Genomic DNA, 24,550 nt, shown 5'->3' with positions numbered 1-24,550 from the left:
TCCACCCGGAAAGAAAGAAATGATCCAGCAGAAAGAGGCAGAGAAAGAGCTCCCACAAAAACAAACAGAAACCTTAAAAAAAGTTATTGAAGTCAAAAAGACTCCATCACCTAGGGTTGGCAAAGACAAGGTAGGAGAAGAAAAGCCCTTCAATCTTATTGAGCAGCTCAAGAAGCTTGAGCTTAAAAAGACACCATCACCAAAAGCTGATAAGCCAAAGCCTAAGGAACTGGAACAAGTCCCCATTGAGAAGAAGCCAAGTGCTGAAAAAGCCAAAAGGATTCCCAGAACTGTTTCACCAAAAGACTCTATTGAAACTGTAAAACTCAAAAAGGTCCCACAGAAGCCATCACCAGAGGAGGTTCAAGAACCAGAAAAGCCTGGTAAAGGAAGGGTCCCCTTGGTGAAGGAGATCTCTCCCGGAGCCGTGCAAATGAAGAAGCATCTGAACTGGGATCTATGGAGGAACCTGAAAAGCTAGAGTCAGAAGATGAAAAATCAAGATGGATAAGAACACCTAAAGAACTGAAAGATGAAGAACCTGAGCCAGATTTAACTAAAAAGAAAATAAAGAAATTGCCAAAGAAAGAGGAGGAGCAGGAAGTGGTGACATTGAAACCATTTGAAAAACCTCAGAAACCTGAGACAACAGAGCCTCCAAAAGCTAAGAAAGAAGCTGAAGCAAGGACAGATATTGAGCGTACTCCATTCAAGAGAAGTGAGATGCCACAGAGAGATCAACCCAGTGCTGCTATAAAATACAGAAAAGATGAAGACATTCTCTTGACAAGTCCAGAGGTAATTCCTGATGTCAGCGAAGACCAGACAGAAATCCCGCAGAAGAAAAAGGTTGATCAAGTACCCAAGGATGAGGAACCTACAGCTGCTGACAAGCCTCATGGAAAAGTGAAAGTTATTTCCACACCAGATAAAGAGAAAAAGCAGGTTGTGTTGAAGCCTGTCACCAAAGTTGCCAAGCCTGAAGAAAAGCCTGAAAAAACATTTGAAGAGGAGAAAAGGAAGCCTGTGGACACAAGAATACCCAGTCAACCTCCAAGAGATGAAACTCCTAAAGAGCTGAAAGAACAGCAGCTTAGGAAAGTTGAAAAGACAGCAAAACCCAAAAAAGAGGATGAGAAACCTCAGGAGAAAGATGAACCAACTGTTCCTGCCAAGAAGCCCAGTCCACCCGGAAAGAAAGAAATGATCCAGCAGAAAGAGGCAGAGAAAGAGCTCCCACAAAAACAAACAGAAACCTTAAAAAAAGTTATTGAAGTCAAAAAGACTCCATCACCTAGGGTTGGCAAAGACAAGGTAGGAGAAGAAAAGCCCTTCAATCTTATTGAGCAGCTCAAGAAGCTTGAGCTTAAAAAGACACCATCACCAAAAGCTGATAAGCCAAAGCCTAAGGAACTGGAACAAGTCCCCATTGAGAAGAAGCCAAGTGCTGAAAAAGCCAAAAGGATTCCCAGAACTGTTTCACCAAAAGACTCTATTGAAACTGTAAAACTCAAAAAGGTCCCACAGAAGCCATCACCAGAGGAGGTTCAAGAACCAGAAAAGCCTGGTAAAGGAAGGGTCCCCTTGGTGAAGGAGATCTCTCCCGGAGCCGTGCAGATGAAGAAGGTGCCCACCCAGTATGAGGAGGAGGTAACAGAAGAGGTGGCAGAAGAAATTGAGGGCGAGGAAGAAGAGGAGGCCTGGGGCTGGGAGCTGGTTCCTCGAGAGGACTGGGAAGGCGAAGGGGTTGATGGGGCATTGGAGACTCCTGGAATGCCTGGCGGTAAACGAGGTGAGACCAGGGCCGACAAACGCTCCCAAATGATGACTCTGGAGTCCCCTCATCCCATCTAAGATGACTCATCTAATCCTCATCACCTTCATATTTAGTCACTTGATCCATTCGTTCATCTAGAGCTCATGTATTTTTCTCTCTGTCAATCTGTCCATCCATCATCCATCCACTGTAATGTTTACATGTGGTCCATCATATAATGTCTGTCATCAAATGTCTTCCACATCAATTGTTCAGTGTTTGTCTTCACCAGTGTTCATGTCATTCAGAACTATTGTTTCATCTTTCATCCATTTATGTCCCTTTGATCATCTTGTCTCACTGTTCATCCATTATCAAACACTTCATCTTTACCCTCCTCATCATGTGCTGTGTGATGTCTCTCCAGTATTCTCATATGATGTGGATACGAATGTCTTTAATTTAGCATGTTTGCTGTTAGAATTGCTTAAATCCTCCTCTTAGTTTCTGCTGGACTATTACTAGTCAGAAAAACTGGACTATTACTAGTCAGAAAAACTTAAAACTCATTTTATTGTTTCTTGTCCAGATGGAAAACCAGCAGAAGAGCCACCAAAAGGCAGAGGCCGGGGATTTGGGGGTGAGAATAGACTGACATTACAGCTCATATGTACTAATGGTTTTGGTTCTTTGTGCTAGATAATGTTTGAAGCAATTTTACTTACTCCATTCGCAATTATGGTTAGGTGTAAGGTTTCTTATTTTGTCCTTTCCAACAAAGTCTGTTTTTTCGTGGTAAGCCTTTAATTTTAGCCCAGAAGGTTTGGGATGATCAACAACAGGGCTGGGTATCAAACCTCTAGCTTTTTGGTACCAACTGAAATGTGTCTATAGCACTGAGTGTCAAAATCTTTCAAGTACTGAAAGATTTCTTGTTGGTTTGTTCTTTAATTAAATATTTATGGATCTTAATCCAAAATTTTTCCAGTTTCACATAAAACGAGTTGTTTGTATCACTACCCAAACTCAGGTAGTCGTATCAAAAAAATTCAAATGATACCCAGCTGTACATCAACACTGAGAGTTACACTGACAACAGCCAGTATGAGTACACATCGTATGACCTTCGAAAAGTGATACCGTGAACACAAAGATATTTCATTGTTTGTTTTTTTTAGCCTCACAATTACTTTACTTGCTTGAAATTGCTATATCTTTCGCTCTTTGCATGTTGTATTTGTGGTTTGTTGTTGTTGTCTTTTTGAGTTTTGGGGTTCTTCAAAGAATCTTGTTGGTAAGCTTCTAAAGAGTGACGCTGCATTTTTTTTTAGTCTTAACAGAATCTTATATTCTGTGCTCCTTTAACACTAAAAACCGCTGGCTTAAAACAGATTTTTATTAAATGTGAGGTTACATCAACTGAGTGACAACTAATTCACGGTAGGCATAAGATCTTAAAAACATCCCATTGTCCAACGTAATTCTTTGCTCATCATCATATCTGACAATAACTTGATGAGTTTTTGTATATGATGTTGCAGCGAGAAAAACCCCATCACCTGGTGATGGCGGTAGGGGCCGGGGCCTGAGGCCTGGTGGAAAAGGTCCATCACCACCAGAGGAACCATTCGGAGGATTCAAGCTCAAAGCTGTCCCTCTGAAGTTCGTTAAGAAGCTTCAGGACATCGTGCTACAGGAAGCTGAGTCTATTGGCTCATCTGCAGTGTTTGAGTGTGAGATCTCACCCTCCACTGCCATCACTTCATGGATGAAAGATGGCGGCAACCTTCGTGAGGGCCCCAAGTACAAGTTCACTGCTGATGGAAAAGATCGCAAGTTGAACATTATTGATGTCCAGTTGTCCGACACTGGTGAATATACTTGTGTAGCCAGGAATGCTGGCAAGGAAATAACATGCACAGCCAAGCTCATTGTTGAAGGTAATCTAGTCAGGTTTTTTATCCAACATAAACATTGTCACAACATTAAAAACCAATTTATTTCAGAAGTTTGACTTATTTTGTTAACTAAAAAAAATAAGCTTTTTGTAGGCATCAAAAAGTAAACAAACTCAGGTATGGTGTTGGTACCATTATGGAAGAATTTCAAATGATACCAACACTTTATCGTATTGCAAATTCTGTATTTTAAATTACTGTATCTTTCTGTGCAGAGCTGCCTGTGAAATGGACAAAAGAACTGGAACCAGACACAACATGTACGAAGGGCCAGCCAATGTACCTGACCTGCGAGTTGAACAAAGAGAGAGATGTGATCTGGAAGCGTAACGGCGCAGTCCTTAAGAAAAAGGCTGGAAAAGTGGCCATTAATATCATTGGTATGCAGCACGCTGTGACCATTCAAAACGCTACTGATGACGATGCTGGCGCCTACACATGTGAGGTGGACGGACAGGAGGATATCAAGACTACAACCAACGTCAAAGTGATTGGTGAGTTGTCAGCAGTATGTAGATGAAACTAAAACAGTTCACAGGCTTCAGACTGACCTGATATTTAGACTGAATAGCCACTTCACTGTCACTCCATCTTTCAGACTGAATCACCTTTTAGTCGCCATTTCTTTGCCCCATTCCTTGGGGAAAGTTTAGCTATGGGAAAGGTTTCCATAAACCAGTCACCAGTTGACATACCTGGCCACTCTGATATTGTTTCAGTCAACACCAAGGCTGCATTATCATTCGTGCAATCAAATTTTATTTGTGTAGCAGCTTTCACACAGGGTGGTGAAAAAATAGATATGAAAGACAGTAAACTGCTAACAAACATTTAGAATAAGAAAACAACTTAAATACTCTCCATAAAACATTTTAATCAAAAATCAGGTTAGGTTTATAAGTTTATGTTTAAAGAGATCAGAACTGTAAATTCCTCTCAGATCCTCAGGGTGGCTGTCACAGTAGCTCGCAGCATAAAAACTTAAAAACTGCCTCACTAAAAGTGACAGGCAAACAATAAAATGACTTTAAAGTAAGAGTGTTAGAGTAAGTCAGTACTAGCCTGCGTGCAGTTAGCTGAAGTTAAACAAGTTTGCCAAGAAAATCTCATCAACGTTGAGAATACGTGTCAAAGGTAAGTTTTTGGTTACATAACTGATAGTGTAGGTTTCCCAATACAGGAATTAATATAGGAGGCAGAGAAGAAGATTTTCATTATCCAGTCCTTTATTTTACTTTATTGCCACACCTCAGAGGGCATGATCTTTCTTTAATCTAACAATAGGGGAAAAAATATAAATAAATACTTGTTTAAGAAGCGCAACCTAACGTGCTAGCTAGCTAAATTAACAAACTTGTTAAAAATTCTGCTAACATCTCAAATTCCTTGTTTTCGCTTGTAACCACGATAACATCAGGAAAAAATAAGCTTGTTTAGAACCAGAGCAGAACTACCTGTGTCTAGTAACTACATGATAAAATCAATTTCTAGAAATTTCTCAGAGCGTGTTTAAAATGTAGTTTTGCTTTGGCACATGTAGTTTAATTTACCTAATTTACTGTTCACTTCATGAAAACAATGCACAATATGTTTACTGCACCTGATAAAGCTAAAAGCTAAGTTTTATTTGTGGTCTTTGAGGTGCAGGTTGACAAAATAAAAGATTTATGATTAACAGACAGTTGCATTAAGTTAAAAACATCCCATTACCTTGAGCATAGATTTAAAACACTGATAAAACTGTTGATCACAGCTATGTTTGAGTTGTCTGTCTGATTCTGGCCTGGCTTGAAAATATCATAAACTTTACCTGCGTCCACTAACACTCTGATAAGCTATGTTGATTCTCAGACTAGGAGTAATCTGTTACTTTCAGTGTTTTCGGTCTTTCACTTCAGAGTTCTGTAACCAGGTCTGCTTCAAAGCTTGACACTGTTCTAAATAATTTGAACTCTCTGTCCTCAGAAATCATCAAAGACTGGCTGGTGAAGCCTCTGAGAGATCAGCATGTGAAACCAAAGGCCAAGGCCACATTCAAATGTGAGCTCTTCAAGGACACTCCCAACTGGAAGTGGTTCAAAGGAGACAATGAGCTCACTCCTTCTGACAAGGTTGAGATCATCAAAGATGGAAAGGACATGACGCTGACCATCAAAAACTGCCAGCCCGATGATGTATCAGAGTATACCATTCAGGTTGAGGATCGCAGATACACAGCAAAACTGACACTTGGAGGTTGGTGTAACATACACGAGTCCACATCAGAAAATCATGAGGATCGTGCCTAAACGACTAAAATATTTCTTTAATTTCAGAACGTGAGGCTGAGATCCTGAAGCCTCTCTCCAGCGTGGAGGTGGTTGAGAAGGAAGAAGCCAAATTTGACACTGAAATATCTGAAGATGATGTAGCCGGTGAATGGAAACTAAAAGGGCAGGTGTTGACAAGATCGCCGGTAAGATTTAAAAAAATACACCCCATCTCAAAGTCAACTGGTCTTACTAGCTGTGAAGGCAGCTAAGAAATGTGGATTTACCTCCTACACAATCGCACTGGTGAAATGGTCAATTATGCTGTTGTACTTTGGAGAAGTACATCACAAGTTCAGAGCTTCCTGATGTAAAATATTCCAATAAGATTAAGCAACGTGGGAAATTGGCAATAAGAAATGAAAAATTGTAGCTGGAGATGGAGTTGGGTATATGGGGACTTGTGGGACTGAAAATTGATGCAGTCCAGGATTATAATAAGACAGATACTGTAACCAGTTCATGGTAATGTTTTCTGAAGAGCTATGCAAACCATCATCTCCAGTGTTATTGGACTGGATTGTTTTGATTTACTGGTGAGCCGATTGAATCCAACTCACTGACACCAAAATATTCTTTTCAAAATAGATCATTATCATATCAAGTGTTCACACAAAAGTGTGAAGGACCAAGTCTCATTACCTCAAGAAGTTGACAAAATGTTATAAAAGTCGCACAAAAGTTTCTAAGATTCTAAGATTTCATTTTATCAACCATCCCTATTTCCTAGATTCTTCTTGTAGCAAATTTTATGAGCCACTGAGTGACTGAAATGTCACAGTTCTTAATACATAATATGATAGTCCTGGATCAAAGCCAGGTATTGATTAAAATGTGTCTGTAACTCTGAGTATTAAAAACTGTCACAAAACAAAAGTTGGCATCAGATGTCTGGTCAGATCCTAAGTCTTGTTTATTTATTCTTTCATCAGATTGTACCTGATTAAATAATAATTTTGCTACTTTTTAGATTTTTTTTCTTTTTTTCTTTAAATTTCTAGCACAGTTGCTTTGTGTTAAGAAAAATTCAAACACTAATGCACTTGAGAAATTAGATTTCTTTTGTTTAAATAATCTGGTTTTGCAGAAAGACAAACTTCTTGAAAAAGTGTAGTTTTAGTGTTGGTTCTAAAACTCAGTTATTGTCTCAGCACAAAACATTTCAAGCTTAACTCATGTTTGTCTGGACTTTGTGTTTCAGACCTGCGACATTAAAGCTGAGGGCAAGAAACGTTTCCTCACGTTGAAAAATGTCCAGCTTAATCAGGCTGGTGAAGTGTCGTATCAGGCTCTGAACGCCATCACCAGCGGCATGCTCACCGTCAAAGGTACAAATCCGTCACAAATGAACCTTGCTTTGTTTTTTGTTGTCTGTTGCAAAATGCTGCACTTGTCGGTCGTGGAAAACAGAGGTATTGCAGAAGGGATACGGTAAGAAAACGGCGGCTGTGTTTTTGTCTTTGTGAATAACTGCCGAACTATTCGCACCTCCCAGAGATCAAAATGGGCTTTGTTGACCCGCTGAAGGATGTTTCCGTGCCCGAAAAGAAACAGGCTAAATTTGAATGCACCGTCACCAAGGATGTGCCAAAGGTCATGTGGTTCAGGGGGGCAGAGATCATCACCCCAAGCCCTAAATATGAAATAATTGACGATGGAAAGAAACACATGCTGATCATAAACAGCTGTGAGTTTGACGATGAGGCTCAGTACACGATCGAAGTGTTGGGCCTAAAATCAACCGCTCAGCTTACGGTGGAAGGTAAGTGGCAGGCAGAAACCCCACGCTTCATGTTGCTCATGTTTTCTCTGTTGTCATTCAATGTTTGTGGCTTTAAAGTGGCCAATAGCAACAAACCGCCCTGTTTGTGTGCACTGACCTGATGTATTCCAGGCATGAGGCTCAAATTTGTCCAGCCGCTTCAGGACCAAACAGTCAAAGAAGGTAAAACAGCGCGCTTTGAGCTCGAGCTGAGTCACGAGAATGTGCCGGTTGTTTGGTACCGCAACGAAGTCAAACTCCACGTGAGCCGAACGGTACTCACATATGTGGACGGAAAGAGACACACTCTAGAAATGAGGACTTTGACTCTAGATGATACCTGCCAGATTAAGGCAGAGGTCAAAGGAATTTACTCGATGGCAAAACTGACTGTTATAGGTAACAACACACTTTCCTTTTCCCCCCCTTTTCTCTCACCGTCTTACATCTTAGCACTGCACAATGTATTGGAAAACAGATATTGGACAGTTATATTGTTAAAAACATGTGTACATAAGTGTGTTTTGTTTTCATTTATTTATGCCGTTACAAGTATTCTTGATTAGATGTCAAAGATAAAGTTAATATCTAAAACATATGAATTTCTTTGATGATAGAAGGGAGCCGATTTCCTGCTTTTGACTGGATTTTCGCAGCTTTGGTGTAAAGTAGACACGTGGCTTAAAGGATAATTCTGGTTTATTACAATTTGGCCTTTATTTATTTATAGATTTGTCCATGATTTCTTTTCTTTATTGGCAACTTGGAAACTTCTGTACTGTAAATCAGAAATATATACAGCCTTTTTTTCCAAACAGAACTTCCCCAATTTCACCATTAACATTACCCCTCCACCCTGCAACTGATGATTACTTTCAGTATTGATTAATGTGACAAGTACAATAAAATAATAAATACAATAAAAATGATCAAAACTTTGAAAAGAAGAACCAACTGTAATAAATCAGAATTAATTTTATAATACAAAAATAATAAAACTATTGAAATCTGCTGAAATGACAATTATCAGTTATCAGTATCGTGCATCACTAAGTCTGTCTGTTCGGGACTCTTGGAGAAACTGCTCTTTTTTTGCTAAATCTGCCCACGTACCCTATGCAAACCTAATATTCTGAAGTAAACTGTACGTCTGTACTGACTGATCTTGGTCCCGGATCTGTTCCAGAGGGCGACGCCATCTTCGTGGTGAAGCTGCAGGATTACACCGCCACAGAGAAAGATGAGGTGACTCTGGACTGTGAACTGAGCAAAGACGTCCCTGTCATTTGGTATCACAATGAGAAGGAGATCATCGCCTCCAAGATGGTCGTCATAAGGTCTGAGGGCACACGTAGGTCTCTGGTTCTGAAGAAAGTGGAGCAGAGCGATAAAGGGAAATATGTATGTGACTGTGGAACAGACAAGACCTCAGCCAACGTCAGTATTGAAGGTAAACGTGGTGAAACAATCAGTTATATTCCACCGAAACTGCGGCTCCTCAAGAAATTGTCTCATACAGGAAAGCAAGTTTGAGACAAAATTTTAAGATTACAGAGAAAATGATGCTAATAAATCTTAAAAATTCAGATATTCTCACATGGTTACAATTTTTTAAACATAAAAACAGACACAAATGTTTCTAGTGCAAGAAAATATAAAGTAAAAATTGCAGTCCATCATAGTTTCTTTTCCCATTTTTTAACAAGCACATCAAATGTCTTTTTCTGCAGTGCTGAGGTAGTTTTCATTTATTTTACCATGTCTCATATGAAAAAAAAAAAAAAAAAACGGTGTGAGGAAGTCAGTATTCTTAATGCAGAAAAGTCACTTATTTTTTCAGCATAAATGGACAATCATCTTGTGGAGAAATCCATAATTCTAAAACAAAATCAAACTTTTGGTTAAAATGAGGATTCTGACTAAAATATTTTCTTCTCATTTCCCAATTCTTACTTTCTTACAACTTTTTAAACGTAGCCCTATATAAGACTTTTGTGTAACTGTGAAAAAATGTCATTTCTAAATGTAATCTTTTTTGCGCTGGAGCATTTTTTTCCCCAAACACGTAACAAAATAGACAAAATTAACACGCAACAATCATGTTTTGATTGATCTGTTTTTTAATCTTTCTATTTCCCACTAGCACGTGAGATCAAGGTTGTACGGCCGATTTATGGTGTGGAGCTGTTTGATGGAGAGACGGCTCGTTTCGAGGTGGAGATCTCTGAGGACGACGTCCACGGCCAGTGGAAATTGAATGGAGAAGTCCTCAATCCTTCATCTGTGAGCACAGCTGACTTTTATTAATTACATAATATCTGTATATTTATCCCAAAGGTTTTATTGTCCTTGTATTGATCTGTGATGTGAGGACAACTCCCCACAGACACATGACGGAACTTCCAGCTCATTAATGACTGTTCATAATATAATTTGACAGGATGTTGACATCATCGAGGAGGGAGGCAAGCACACACTGATCTTGTACAATTGCAAAGTCGCCATGACCGGCGAGGTCATGTACGCCGCCGCTAACGCCAAATGTTCTGCTAACCTGAAGGTCAAAGGTAAGCCAACAGCAAAGTTACTTGATCATCTGTCAGTGTATTAAGAAATTTTGATTTTAGATTTTGAAAGAATTAAAAACAATCCTCGCATTATGTGCAAGATCTTAAAATTTGGTTTAATAATCACAATTTCTACAAACAACAGGTCAAATCAGAACAAGGCTTGTAAATGTGAAAATTTCCCCCAGAAGATAAGCCAGTTGAGAACCACAGTTACCAGTCCAACATCAAACACGAGTCTCTTTTCTTTTTCTTTTCTACAGCTAATCACAAATGACACATTTTTGTTAGGGCTGTTGGATGAATATTCCCCGCCAGATGTACCCAAAATAATCTGTAAATCAGACTTGACTGCAGTTAAACATCAGAGTAAAAACCTTTCTTGCTGTTTTCCTTCAGAACTTCCTCTGAACTTCCTCACGCCGCTGAATGACGTTCAGGTGTACGAGAAGGATGAGGCGAGGTTTGAGGTTGAGGTGTCGAGAGCTCCCAAGAGTTTCCGCTGGCTGAAAGGCTCACAGGAGCTGCAGAGCAGCGACAAGTATGAGATGATCCAGGAGGGAAACATGTACATCATGTTGATCCGATCGGCCGCCTACGATGACGAGGCAAAGTACATGTTTGAGGCTGAGGACAAGAGGACAACTGGCAAACTCGTCATACAGGGTAACGCCAAGTTTTTATATAAAGCTCTTTAGGCTCCATTAATTTCAAACTTGAGTGTCTTGTGATTAACTGAAGTTAAAACACATTAAACTAATTTGTTTATAAACGTTTTTTAAATTGGGGATTTTGATTGAAGTTTGCTAAATATGCAGATTTTGTAATAATAAGGAATATTTTCCATTTTCTTAAAGTGATTTTTAAATGCTTAGTTAATCTGCTTTCACTTGACTCACACGGAAAAAAAACTGGGAGGGGTTTACCCGAATTTAAACTCCAAATGTGCCCCAAAATGTTGTTCTATCACGTACTGCATACCCCCACTTTCAGGCTTATAACAGAATTCTCGGTATCTTAACCAGATCTTGAGGTTTATATCTGGCGTTTCATGTTTAGCTCCAATCCATTCTTTCTTTTAAAACCGATTATATGTAAAAATGTTACACAAATCACTTTTCAACAGAGAAAAATAAACCTGTTGAGGTTCGGGTTGAGGCACAAATAGAAACTTTAAAAAATATATACAGACAAAAAAACACTGCTTCCAGTTGGATTTTGTTTTCTTTAATTCCAGAGAAAAAATGGTCTTCTTTTAAAATTACATGCTAAATTACATATGTATGAATGATTTGCTGTGGCAGGTATTCGTCTGGAGTTTGTCAAACCAATTCAGGATGTCACGGTGAAGGAACGTGAAACGGCAGAATTCAGTGTTGAACTTTCCCACGACAAGATCCCAGTGGTCTGGTACAAAAATGACGTCCGTCTGCATCCCAGCAAGGTGGTTCATATGTCAGATCATGGAAAGATCCACATGCTGGCCTTCAAGGAAGTCAGCATCGACGACACGTCCAGGATCAAAGTGGAGGCGATGGACAAGACTGTGACCGCCATGCTCACGGTCATTGGTCAGTGTCACTGACGAAACACGAAAAAGTCGAAAAATAATGTCAATTCAGGATTAAACTGACTTATTTAAAGATCTTTTAAAGTTCATTTAAAGTTACCAAACAAGATTGATTGATTTTAACTTGAAATCATCTTGTTTCTCTGCAGAGGGCGACCTGTATTTCACCACCAAGCTGCAGAACTACACAGCCGTGGAGAAAGACGAGGTGAAGCTGGTTTGTGAACTGAGCAAGGCCATCGCCGATGTCAAATGGTTCAAGGACGGGAAGGAAATCATTCCCTCCAAAAACATTGCAATCAGCACCGACGGCAAGAAACGCATCCTGATGGTCAGGAAGGCGGAGAAGGCGAACATCGGAGCATACACCTGCGACTGTGGCTCCGACAAAACTACAGCAAACCTCAACATTGAAGGTAAAACCTCTGACAATGCATGGGGGGAATGTTGGTATGAAAGATTTAATGGGAGACTGTCAAGTCAAATTAGTTATATTTTTACACCCAAAAATCCCAAATTTGTCCTACTTATACAATGTAATTTCTTACAATCATCTTACCACTGACCACTGATTTAGATAACGAAGATATCCATAAAAATTGTCCACATTTTCTAGTTTTAGTTAAAATTCTAGCAGCAACATTCTGTAGACTTTTAAATACCAGCTTGTGGCAGGCCAGAAAATGAAAAATTCTTGGCTGTCAAACTTGACAGAGTCGTTGAGAGTTACTGTCTCTTGATCAAATTAAAGTCTTTCTGAAATAAAACTGAAGTGGTCAATTTTTTCAGAATTTAGAAGAACATTACGTAAAATCCAGTTTTTCATGCAGCCTGTCAAGCCTCTAATTTCCAATTGCCTGGTGATTATCAGCCTTACAAAGCAGAGTATCGTCAGCGTAGTGGTGGAAGTCAATTCCATTGTGTCATATTTAGGCCAAGTACTAAAACTGTATACTATTAAAACACTTTAAGTTGTTTGTATGAGAAAGATGCTCTTCCATTTTTCATGACATGCAGTTCTTGGTTCTATCAGGAATAATACAGTAATCCAGTCTGGATGACACAAAAGCGTGGATCAGCGTCTCAGTATGAGCCAGGGACATAAAAGACAGAATTTGAGCCATGTTGCATAGAATGGACTGCACTTATATAGCGCTTTTCTACTCTTATCGACCGCTCAAAGCGCTATACACGACAAGCCACATTCAATCAGTCACACACGCATTCATACACACTGATGGCACAGCCATAAGGGCAATTCGGGGGTTGAGTATCTTGCCCAAGGACACTACAAAAATGCGGCCTGGAGAAGCCTACTGGATAGTGGATGACCCGCTCTACATCCTGAGCCATAGCTGCCCCAAAGATGGGGTGAGAAGAAGTATGCTCAGTGATTTCTAAAATGTGCTGCGGGATCAAAAGTAACAGCAAGATTTTTGTCTGTCAAACATGACGTAGTCGTCGAGAATTACTGTGACTAACACTGTTTTTTTTTTTTTCTGGTCTTCCTCCCTTGCAGAGCGTGACATCAAGGTTGTTCGTCCACTGTACAGCGTTGAGGTCACAGAGACGGAGACAGCCAAGTTTGAGACTGAGATTTCAGAGGACGATGTCCATGGAAACTGGAAACTGAAGGGAGAAGCTCTGCACCAGTCTGCTGTGAGTCTCGTTTCATCTGTAAACCACCCGTTGTACATTTCAGTAAAGACGAAATGGAGTTAAAGTAAAAACACAAGTTTGGAGTTTTGAATTAAATGTCCTTGTTTTCTTTCAGGATATTGAGATCAAAGAGGAAGGAACCCGGCATATGCTCATCCTGTATAATGTCCGTATGGACATGGCAGGAGGCGTCGACTTCTCAGCAGCCAATGCTAAATCCAATGCTCAGCTCAGAGTAAAAGGTTAGGGCACTTCTTTATTTTTACTTATATGTCAGAGCTGTTCATCTCTTCAGGCCGCTGGGGCCTGGAATGCTATTCCTAGACATACTGTATATTGACAGTTTTTCAGCAACTATGATAACATATTCTGATATTTTTGTTTTTGACAAACATTACGTTTTTCACTTCACCATCTAAGATGTGAAAAGTTTTTTTCAACCCCTTGTCGATTCTAAACAAACAGCCATTTTTCCTTTATCTTTCTGATCAAGTTCCCAGCTTGTTAATAGAATAGTGCGAATAGTGTTTGGAAAAAAACATACGGACAGGTGACAAATTAAAGGAAAAACTAGCATAAAGTGTCTCAGTCAGGTGTTGGGCCATCACCAGCCTCCAGAACAGCTTCAGTTCTCCTCAACATTGATTCTCCAAGTCTCTGGACTCTACTGGAGGAGTGAACACCATTCTTTCAAAAAACATTTCCTCATGTGGTGTTTAGATGATGGTGGTGGAGAGCGCCGTCTAACACGTGGGTCCAAAACCTCCCACAGGTGTTCAGCTGGGTTGAGACCTGGTGACTGTGAAGGCCACAGCACATGAGTCACATCATTCTAATATTGATCAGACCATTCAGTGACCCCTCCTGCCCAGTGGATGGGGGCATTGTCATCCTGTTTCCCTACTAAGTTTTCAGGTTTTCTTTAAATTTGGCACCGTCTGTATATACATTTTAAAAACTATATGATCATTTATTTCTTTAAATGAAGTAGGATTAATGTCCTGATTTGTTTGAATTACACTAAGAAAAACTTCTTATATTTCTGTGAGTCTCCTCCACATCCTTAAAACAGAACATGTTTATATCCATTTGTTCAAATAACAGTTTAATATGAAGTTCCTTCCTGTTGTGATTAAAGAATCTTCACCTAAGGACAAACCAGTTTCACTTCTAAATAAAAATCTATGAAGTTGAATACTCATGTTGAAATAATGAGAATGTCACTATTTATTGGTAATTTTGACCCACTATATTGATTTGTCAAAACATTTGAGTGGCCTTACCTTTTTTCCACATTTCACTTTTATGAAATGTGGGAAACAAACAAAAAAAAACCTCTTAAAAAAAAAAGCAGAATAAAAAAGGAAGCTCTTTTTTTTAAGTTGCACATAAATAAATAAACAATTCTCGTTAATTGGTAAAAAATATTTTAAAATGGGTTAAAGTTTCCAGTGAATAGTAAAAAAAAAAAAAAACCCAAACATCCAAAAAACTTTTTCTGTGTTCCATTTAAATAATTAAAAACCTATTATCTAAGATTATTTCTAATCCAAGAGAGTGATTTTTTGAGCTGCAAAGATCCTTCAATTTTTTTGCCATGTCAGAGCAGATTTTAATTTAGTTTTGGAGTGGGGGAGCCCGTGGACAACCATGAAGTGTATTAATTTGTTTCTACATTTTATAATCCACCTCTAGATCCCTTTATATTCCGGAGCTCATCTGATAACTTTACATTTAAAGCAAAGGCAGCAACAAAACAGGAAATAAGACCACTTTTCTTATCACATACCACAGTGTCGTGTGTCTCTGTCAGTCTTCAGCCAATCAGCTCCCCTGGTTATTTTCGACACTTGTGACTTTATCTAAAGTAAGAGGCTGCTCTTTGATTGGAGGAGGAGTCACGCCATTTCTGCTGCTCCACAAACCTCCTGACATGAAACAAACCTCAGATCAGCTCAGGAAATTTAGCGATGTCTTCTTCTTCTTTTTCTTCAGCTCGGTCCATCGGCCTGATGCGTCCTCTGAAGGATGTGACGTTGACGGCCGGAGAGACAGCGACCTTCGAGTGCGAGCTGTCGTACGAAGGCATTGAGGTGGAGTGGTTCCTGGGAGGACAGAAGATGGAGGCCAGTGACCGGGTGAGTCAAATCATATCATGGTGTGTGATCGTTTTTACAAAACCCCATAGAAAAAGTGTCATTTTTTGTAAAATCTTAAAACGTGTTTTCAGAATAATTTTGTTTCAAGATGCTCGCGTTTGGGCCTGAAATAATGTCACCTCATGGACAGATTCATTCCTCTTTTTTTAAGAAGATTGTATTTCAGGACACAAAAATACAGAAAATGAGCTGTAAAGTCCAGGACCTTTTTTTGTAGTGTGTGGATTTTGATTTAATGTCTTCGGTAATAAGGAACCATGTTTGCTTTAATAAGAATACGAAAAAAAAGAATCACAGACAGCAGAAAGAAAAACCTATTAAATTTGGGTTCTAAAATTATAACTTTTCCCGTTTCCCCTTTTAGTTTGCTTGGAGCGACTTCAGCGTTTAAAAAAGATCTCTATTTCAAGCTGTGATTTAGTAAAATAAATGAAAAAATCTGCCAAACAGTTGAAATGATGACATATGTTTCCAGTACAAATCATGAAGTTTTCCAGAGTCAGGTGTCATTTTCTTGATTCTGAGTCCAAGATACTTTCGTGTCTCTCCATCTTCTACCATTCACTGAGTTAATGACTAAAATTACTAAAATGTTATTGTTATGTTATGTTATTTTAAAGGTAATGGCAATCTTTTTCTTGAAAATTCATGAAGTCAGATCACAAGTTGCACTGGAAATGTGGTAATTTTTCACCAAAGTGGCTGAAGAAGTGAGAAAAAGCAGCTCTTGAAAATTTAATGTGAGACTGAATTTCTTGTCAAGCTGTTTTTACAGTGTTGAGAGCTGAGACTCTGCTGCAGTTAAAAATAACCAGAGATACGAAAAGTAGCTGCTGTTATCTTTAACTCACAGACTGTCACCACAGCCTTATATGTAGAAAGATCCACAGGTAGTATTAGACTGCCAACATTGAAAGGCCCTGAAAACTTACTTTACCAATCAGCTTTATAATCTGAGTCACGGGCTCCTGAAGCCCAGAACACAAGATCTTTCTGACAAAGTTAGAACCACTCTGTTTATTTTACATGACAGATTTCTATGTTTGTGTTTAATTTTTTTTGACTGTTTTTTTCCAAACTTAAACTTGAATTGTTGCTTATTTAATCATAAATGTATAATGTTGAAGAGAAATACTGAAGATCTGAAACCAAGTTCACAGCCACTTTAAGTGAAAAGTTAAGTAAATAACAAAAAATCAAATTTTCCCAAAGTTACTGAATCAGACGGGTCACAGTAAGATGAAATGATATCTAATAAAACTCCACTTGTGTTTAAACTTTTTTAGCGTATGTTGAAACAACAGACCAAGAGCAGAACATTATCTTTCATTAGTTATCTTTGCACCAGTACACGGAAGATTACAATTAATAACTCACAAATGGATTTATTTCGGAACCTATGAAATAAAATGTTTTTCTTGTTTATCATGTGAAAGAGTCGATAATAGACTGAACATTAGGTTCTAGTAAAATAAACTGAAAAACAGGCAAAACTGGCCCAGAACATCATTGGTCACTATAACAATGTTGGCATAAGAAAACACTTTTGTCTATAGTTGAGTCATAAAAACCAGAGAATGTTAGAGTTTTTGTTGGATGGATGGTTTACACAATTAATTGATTATCAAAGCTGTTGCTGATTAACTTTCTCTCCATCAACGAATCATGGTCAGATTAACCTCATAGGGGCCCCGGGGCAAAGATTTGTTGTTGGTCTCCTAGGGACCCCCACATGTATTTCAGTATTTCCCCAGACACCCAGAGACCAACCAAACTGTGGAGCTGAAATCATTAGTTGATTAATCAATTACTCAATCGACAAAAAATTAATTGGAAACAAATTTGATAGCTGATTTATAATTTAAGTCTTTTTTTAAGCAAAATGCCCAAGAATCTCTGGTCCCAGCTTCTGAAATGTGAATATTTGGTAGTTTCTCAGTTTTCTCTGACAGTGAACTCAACATGTGTGTGTTTTTACACAAACATTACTATATGTTACTGGGCTTCAGAGAATAATGAGGCATTTTTGTGACATTTTATTCACTATAGAATCAATATATTATTAAAGAAAATAACCGGCAGAAAAAATTCAAGCAATTTGAGAAAACAAAAAATTTACAACAAAACACCACAATATAAAGTAAAACAGTTCAGGTCTTAAAACTAGATTTGTCCCTCTGCAAGACTGGGACCACAGGATGGTGGAAGGAGGACCGGTTAGAGTTGATCTTGTACTTGAGTCATGCAAATTTATAGAACATTAGTGATTAATCAAATTATGTAGACCACATTGACGTGGGATAAAGCTTGGGCTTTTGGGGCTCTTGAGGCTCTGGGGTCCCTGGGCAGTTGCCGACTTTGCCAAGTTGGTCATCGAGCCTCGGCTGCCTCCTAAATAAGACTGTAAAAACTCAATCACAAACAAAACTGCCTTGACAGAAGGGAGATCAGATTAGATCAGAACTGAGGATTTGGGGGATTTTCTGTCTCTGCAGGTAAAGACTCGTGTGGCGGGTCGAGTTCACGCTCTGACTGTCAGAGATGTGAAACTGTCGGAGACTGGCGAGGTCAAACTGACTGCTAAAGACTTCCAGACTCAGGCTCAGCTCATGGTCAGAGGTGAGACACTCGAATGTAGCAGGGACAGTAAACACATCACGGGCTCAGACACCCCAAACAGGAGGTGTATTAATGGTTATTACCTGATATAAAACCTTTGTTTTCTCACGTGCGTTCAGAGCCGCCGGTGGAGTTCACAAAGCCTCTGGAGGACCAGACGGTGGAGGAGGAAGCCACCGCCACACTGGAGTGTGAAGTTTCCAGAGAGAACGCTGAGGTGCAATGGTTCAAGGACAGACAGGAGCTCAGAAAGACCAAGAAGTACGACATGATTGTCGACGGCCGCAAGAGAGCGCTGGTCATCCACGACTGCTCCCCAGACGATGCCAAGATGTACACATGTGACGCCAAAGAGTTCAAGACTTCCTGTTTCCTGGAGGTCACACGTAAGGACAACTCTTTAACCCAACTTTTCTTTTATTTAACCTTTGTATTCAGAGTTACAGTTACTGGACTTTAAAATAAACATATAATCTGTAACACGGCTGTGAAACAAAATCACTGAGATTAGAAAATCACCTGCATTGATTTGAAAAGTTGTGGTTGCTTCATAACAATTAACATCACACCAAGATATTTCTTTTAATAAATAGAAAATTAGTACAAACTACTACCATTATGAAAAGAGATTAATTAGTCAAATAAAATCTCCACTGAGCACCTTACAAATAGATAGATAAATAAATTAAAAAGTTGTTTATTCTAATAAGTACTGTAACTAAGTGATATCTTTACGGTTGATGCATTTGTGATTTATGAAGTCATAATGCGCAGAAGTTTTTATTTTTTATAATTTTTTAACTTTATATAAATTTATCTTCAGGGCATGAATAGGCCTGTTTACATACATACTTTCAAATTAGACTGAATTGAATTGTGGCCAAAATGTAAAGTTTTACAGTGTCCCAAATGCATTTTGAGAGTATGAAAACAAATAGCTTTGATTTGAGTTTAGAAAGTCAACTACATCAACTGCAAAGTTCGGATTAATTCAAACAATTAAAATCACATATAAATATTTCTTTAATCGTAGAAGAAAATGTAGTAAGAGGTTAGAAACACTATAGTGCAGACTACTGTCTGTTGCTTGAAACATTTTTGTTCCACCTCAGCTTCCTGCCGGGTGCATAAATAAAGTAAAAGTTAGGATTTATTCACATAAAAACTGGGAATGAGGAAATTCTATATATATTTGTTTAAAATATTATATATATATATATATATATATATATATATTTTTTTATACTATATTTGTATTTACTAAGTTCTGATTTGCAGTTATTCACTGAGGTTCTTTATTTTTACAATTTCTAACTTTTCATTGATTTATGTTTTTGGCCTTAATCAGCCTCAGCTTCCATATATAAAGTGTATGTAGGGCTATCCTGCCAAGAGAATAAATAGATGAAAATTTAGGATTTATTAAAATAAACACTCACACAAGTATCTTATAATTGTGATTTTAAAATTAAATTATTAGTATAAATAAACATAAATCAGATTAAATTCCTATCGGATTGAATTGTTGACTGTGTCTTTGTATCCACAGCTCCTTATGTGGAGTTTACAAAGCCTCTGCAGGACGTGGAGGTCAGAGAGAAGGAATCTGCCAAGTTTGAATGTGAAGTGTCCCGCGAGTCCGCCAAGGTGAGACCAGATCAGAGACTGTCAGACCAGATCAGTCGCTGTTCTGTTACTTTAAGATGTGGTTTTACAACTGGACGGACGATATGAAATGATCAACCTGACAAGCCATCAATGGTAAAATCTACATTCTTTCACACCAGGTTCGTTGGTTCAAGGATGGCAGCGAGATCAGGAAAGGAAAGAAGTACGAGATCATCGCTAAGGGAGTCCAGAGGATCCTCATCATCCACAAGTCCGTGTTCGACGATGAAGCCGAGTATGAATGTGATGCCAGAACCTCCAAGACCTCCGGCATGCTCACTGTCATCGGTAAGCAACATTGTCATTATTTTATTCTTTCTTTTGAAAGTGGAATTTCCAAAATTTCACAATAATTTATTTGGAACACAAAAAAATGTAGAAAAGAGAAGGAGACAAAATGGCAGATCTTTCCTTAAAAGCTTTTTGCAAAGGAGTTAAAGGTAGGAGATAAAAAATAATTAACTGAATAACTGATATTTAACAACACGACCGCTACCTTTATGAATGGCAACAGCATACAAAAGAAAGATAAGAGAATAGAGTCCTGACACAAATGCTTTAGGTGTAAGCCTGACAGTCAAAACTCAGGGTAATCCGCTCCTGGTCAGCATTAACCGCTGTTGCTGTATTTCATCACAGAGGAGGCTGCCAGGTTCACCAAGAACCTGTCCAACGTGGAGGGGACGGAGACAGACAGCGTGAAGATGATCTGTGAGGTGTCAAAGGCCGGCGCTGAGGTCACCTGGTACCGAGGAGACGAGGAGCTGCCAGAGGGCGGCCGCTACGACCAGATCATGGACGGACGCAAGAGGATCCTGATCATCCAGGACCTGAGGATGGAGGATGCCGGAGAGTACAATTGCAGGCTGAGTCCCACTGTCAAGACGTTCGCCACCCTCAAACTCAATGGTAAGAAAACGTCAAAACTATGAAATCATTATGTAGTGATCTCAGAAAGGACCCCTGTGAGAGACGTCACAGGCATCACATAAAGCAAAGAAAAAAGGTTTTCAGGATGGCTGTCATGCTGTGTAACAGATAGGAAGGTTGTAATACCTTCTTTTTAGGCCAATTATTTTACTCATTCGCACAGACCAAGAATTGATCAAACTGCTAAAGGTGACATTTTGGACTATGTGTGAAGTAAAAAGAAAAACTAAAAATCTTTCCCTCTTTATTCACAAAGCTAAAAATGAAAGCTATTTATCAAATTTCTTTTGAGCCTAAAACGCTGTTAAATGTCAGAGAGCTGCAGTCAATAAATTCAGTTAAGAGTGGATCCTCCATCCCAAGTTTTGTAATGACTGTTCAGTTTATCATTGGTCATAATGAAAAGCACATTAGCTGAAGCAACAGGTTTAATTCAAAATAAGGTAGGCTTATTTTGATGGGTGTTCCACCACTTTTTGTTTGTTCGCAAAAAACTTTCATACAGCTTCATCGTTTGCACTGTGGTACAAGATTCTCCAGCACCTCTAAAGATCACTAAATAACATCTTATAACTTGTTTGTTTAACAAACTGTGTGTAAAAATGACATGTCGTTTATGTGCAGAGCCAGGCTAGTTGTTTTGCGCTGTTTCTACTCTTTCTGCTAAGCTAAGCTAACTGTCTGGCAGTGGTATCAATCCTGTCTTCGAACGCTCAGCAAGAAAGAGAGAGGAAGCGTACATGCCAAAACTCTGAACTTCTGTTTTCACTCAGTTCCTGCTTTTTTTCTTTTTAGGGAAGATTTGACCAGAAGGGGAGGAAGTCACAGTGCGATGGATTTATTGGCTGATATCTTTTGTTACAAAGCAAAACAACCACTTTCTTCTCCTTATTCCCAGAACTGGCGGCTGAGTTCATCGCCCGTCCTCAGAACCAGGAGGTGGTGGAGGGCGAGAAAGCAGAGTTTGCCTGCTCCGTCTCCAAGGAAACCTATGAGGTGAAATGGTTTAGAGGTGACAAGGAGGTTGAAGCTGGGGACAAGTACACCATCATCAGCGAAGGAAAGAGAAGGGCTCTTATTGTGAAAAACTGTGTGCTGAAGGATGAGGGAGGCTATGTTGCTCACATTGGCAGCGTTAAAGCCTCAGCTGATCTGTATGTGATTGGTAAGACTCTGCTTTTCTTTTTCCACATCTTTTTTTGTTATTCCACAGCAAAAATGTGTTTTTAATAAGTTTTTATTTTATTCCAGAAAAACTGAGGATCATCACACCAATTAAAGACACGGAGGTGAAGGAGGGCAGCGAGATCGTGTTCAACTGCGAGACGAACACGGAGGGAGCGAAGGCCAAGTGGCTGAAGAACGAGGAGACCATATTTGAGAGCAGCAAGTACATGATGGCTCAGAGGGACAACGTCTTCTCCCTGAGGATCAGAGACGGCCAGAAGGCCGACGAGGCCAGCTACACCATTAGCCTGACCAATCATAGAGGAGAGCAAGCCAAGTGCACTGCCAGCGCTAAAGTCGCAGGTAAATAATGTGATTTTCCTCCCTGTTTATTCCATTTCAGCTCATTAGTAGTAGTATGACATACATGTGGTCATGAAACTTTTCTACACACAGATTTGATCTTAAATATGGATCCTCCAATTTTGTTATAAAGCCCAAATACCTGTTCACTGAAAGGTTCACGTCTTTTTTTTAGTCTTTCTTTAACCACAAACACAAGAGCACATTTCTAAGCAAAAGATTCAACAGTGTGTTTATCTGCTCTACTGTTAGGATGTCTAGCCAACAGGCTTTCTGTCTACAGTACTAACTTAGCTTTACGTTAACACTTTATTTTGTGGGGTTACACGTTATGTTAGAAAAAGCCTTGTTCAGGACTGCAACATCAACTATGTGGAGTCAGTCCTTAATGCTATAAGAGTTTAGGCTAATGTTAGCAACTCTGTTCTCATCTTTATTGGATTTACATTCCGGTAACTCCAGCTAACATTACCCAAGACGGTGTTACATTTGTTAAACACATCAATTGTCATCACTCAGCATACAAAAGTGAAATTCAAATTATTCACTTTTTCTAATTGTCCACAGTAATATTCATTAAGGGACAGTAGTTACCTACCCGGGAATCCAGAGCAGCTGTTTTGTGTTAAACTGCTTTCAGATCCAAGTTGTGCTTCCTCCTTTGTTTTGTATGTAATATTCACTCTATATTCACGCCGTGACTCCACAGAGGAGAAACTCAAGTTCCTGGAGCCCATTGAGGACATTGAGACCCAGGAGAAGAAGACCATCAGCTTCATTTGTAAGGTGAACCGGCCCGAGGTAACAGTGAGGTGGATGAAGGCCGGCCAGGAGGTGACGCTCAGCAAACGCATCGTCTACAGAGCCGATGGCCTAAAACACATCCTGACCGTCAAGGACTGCATCATGGACGACGAGGGCGAGTACACCGCCGTGGTCGGAGACGACAAGTGTGTGGCTGAGCTGATTATCAATGAGGCACCGACGGACTTCACCGCACAGCTCAAAGACCAGACCATCACTGAGTTTGAGGATGCTGAGTTCACCTGCAAGCTGAGCAAGGAGAAGGCTGTCGTTAAGTGGTACAGGAACGGGCGAGAGATCAGAGAAGGAGCAAGGTATGATGGACAAATTTCACCAAAAAATGAGTTTTAGATGTTTTGTTAAAATTTGTTATCATTTTGTCTTGTCTAATGTTATATTGGCAACTATGGAATTCACACAGGCCAGTGGCTACCACCAAGATCACCCAGTCACATTTCTGGGAATTTGGGGTATCTGAAGTTGTTGTTCTTTTTAATCTTAATTTACCGGTGAATCTACAAAACTCACCAATCCAAAGGAAGACATTAAAGAGCACTTTTTCAATTTCCAACATGATCGCTAGATAAAAAAGACACAAACCATGTGACATAAAATTAAACAATAAAATCTTAAAACTAAACATAACACTACGAAGTAAACCAAAAAATAACTATTCATATCAATACCCCTAAATACAACAACACACATATTACACATCTTGTTTTTAGAGGGTGATGCTGATATTTTCAGTCTGATAATTTTAAAATTCAACCAAAAAAACTTAATGACATTTATGCCTTAGAAAAACATTTAGAACATAATGTGCTGTATAAGATAAAATTTATAAATAATATAAGTGACCAGTCAGATGAATTAATAAATAAACTTTTTAATTTTTTTTTTTTTTTCATGGATTGCTAAAATTTGGGGTGACTTTGGTTACAAATACCCTGGTATTTCCAAAACCCTGGATACAGCCCATAGAAAGAGAATTACAAATAGTCAACATGTTTCTCATGGTTTTACAATAATGACAATCAGTGCGAGCACACAAGTGCCTGCTCTGATTTTCTATCAAGTTTTATGATGATGATTTTCATTGTACCTTTGGCGGTTATTTTTTCAGATATCACATGGAAAAAGAAGGCAAGACGTGCAGACTGATCATCAAGGTGTGCAGACCTGATGATGAATGTGAATATGCCTGTGGTGCAGATGAGAGGAGGACCAGAGCAAGACTCTTTGTTGAAGGTAAACTA

At 39.1% G+C, this 24,550-nt stretch overlaps 1 protein-coding gene across 1 annotated transcript in view; it reads left to right on the top strand.

Moving 5' to 3' along the window:
- The window catches only part of ttn.1 (titin, tandem duplicate 1), a 203,856-nt gene that overhangs the window by 83,021 nt on the left and 96,285 nt on the right, over positions 1-24,550 (top strand). Inside the window, exons 93-118 of the mRNA XM_040148273.1 lie at positions 2,346-2,396; positions 3,298-3,696; positions 3,930-4,208; positions 5,680-5,949; positions 6,030-6,169; positions 7,225-7,351; positions 7,519-7,785; positions 7,918-8,184; positions 8,972-9,235; positions 9,929-10,068; positions 10,226-10,352; positions 10,752-11,018; positions 11,657-11,923; positions 12,072-12,338; positions 13,442-13,581; positions 13,697-13,823; positions 15,577-15,719; positions 18,236-18,359; positions 18,479-18,745; positions 19,909-20,006; positions 20,147-20,315; positions 20,667-20,936; positions 21,856-22,122; positions 22,209-22,487; positions 23,197-23,605; positions 24,418-24,542. Coding sequence (XP_040004207.1) covers positions 2,346-2,396; positions 3,298-3,696; positions 3,930-4,208; positions 5,680-5,949; positions 6,030-6,169; positions 7,225-7,351; positions 7,519-7,785; positions 7,918-8,184; positions 8,972-9,235; positions 9,929-10,068; positions 10,226-10,352; positions 10,752-11,018; positions 11,657-11,923; positions 12,072-12,338; positions 13,442-13,581; positions 13,697-13,823; positions 15,577-15,719; positions 18,236-18,359; positions 18,479-18,745; positions 19,909-20,006; positions 20,147-20,315; positions 20,667-20,936; positions 21,856-22,122; positions 22,209-22,487; positions 23,197-23,605; positions 24,418-24,542 — 5,550 coding nt within the window. The remainder of the gene's footprint in view (positions 1-2,345; positions 2,397-3,297; positions 3,697-3,929; positions 4,209-5,679; positions 5,950-6,029; positions 6,170-7,224; positions 7,352-7,518; positions 7,786-7,917; positions 8,185-8,971; positions 9,236-9,928; positions 10,069-10,225; positions 10,353-10,751; positions 11,019-11,656; positions 11,924-12,071; positions 12,339-13,441; positions 13,582-13,696; positions 13,824-15,576; positions 15,720-18,235; positions 18,360-18,478; positions 18,746-19,908; positions 20,007-20,146; positions 20,316-20,666; positions 20,937-21,855; positions 22,123-22,208; positions 22,488-23,196; positions 23,606-24,417; positions 24,543-24,550) is intronic.

Source organism: Xiphias gladius, chromosome 16, assembly GCF_016859285.1.
Source record: "Xiphias gladius isolate SHS-SW01 ecotype Sanya breed wild chromosome 16, ASM1685928v1, whole genome shotgun sequence".
In the NCBI taxonomy this organism is placed as follows: Eukaryota; Metazoa; Chordata; class Actinopteri; order Istiophoriformes; family Xiphiidae; genus Xiphias; species Xiphias gladius.
Note: the sequence above shows the minus strand (reverse complement) of the source record. Positions and strands in the feature narration are given on the sequence as shown.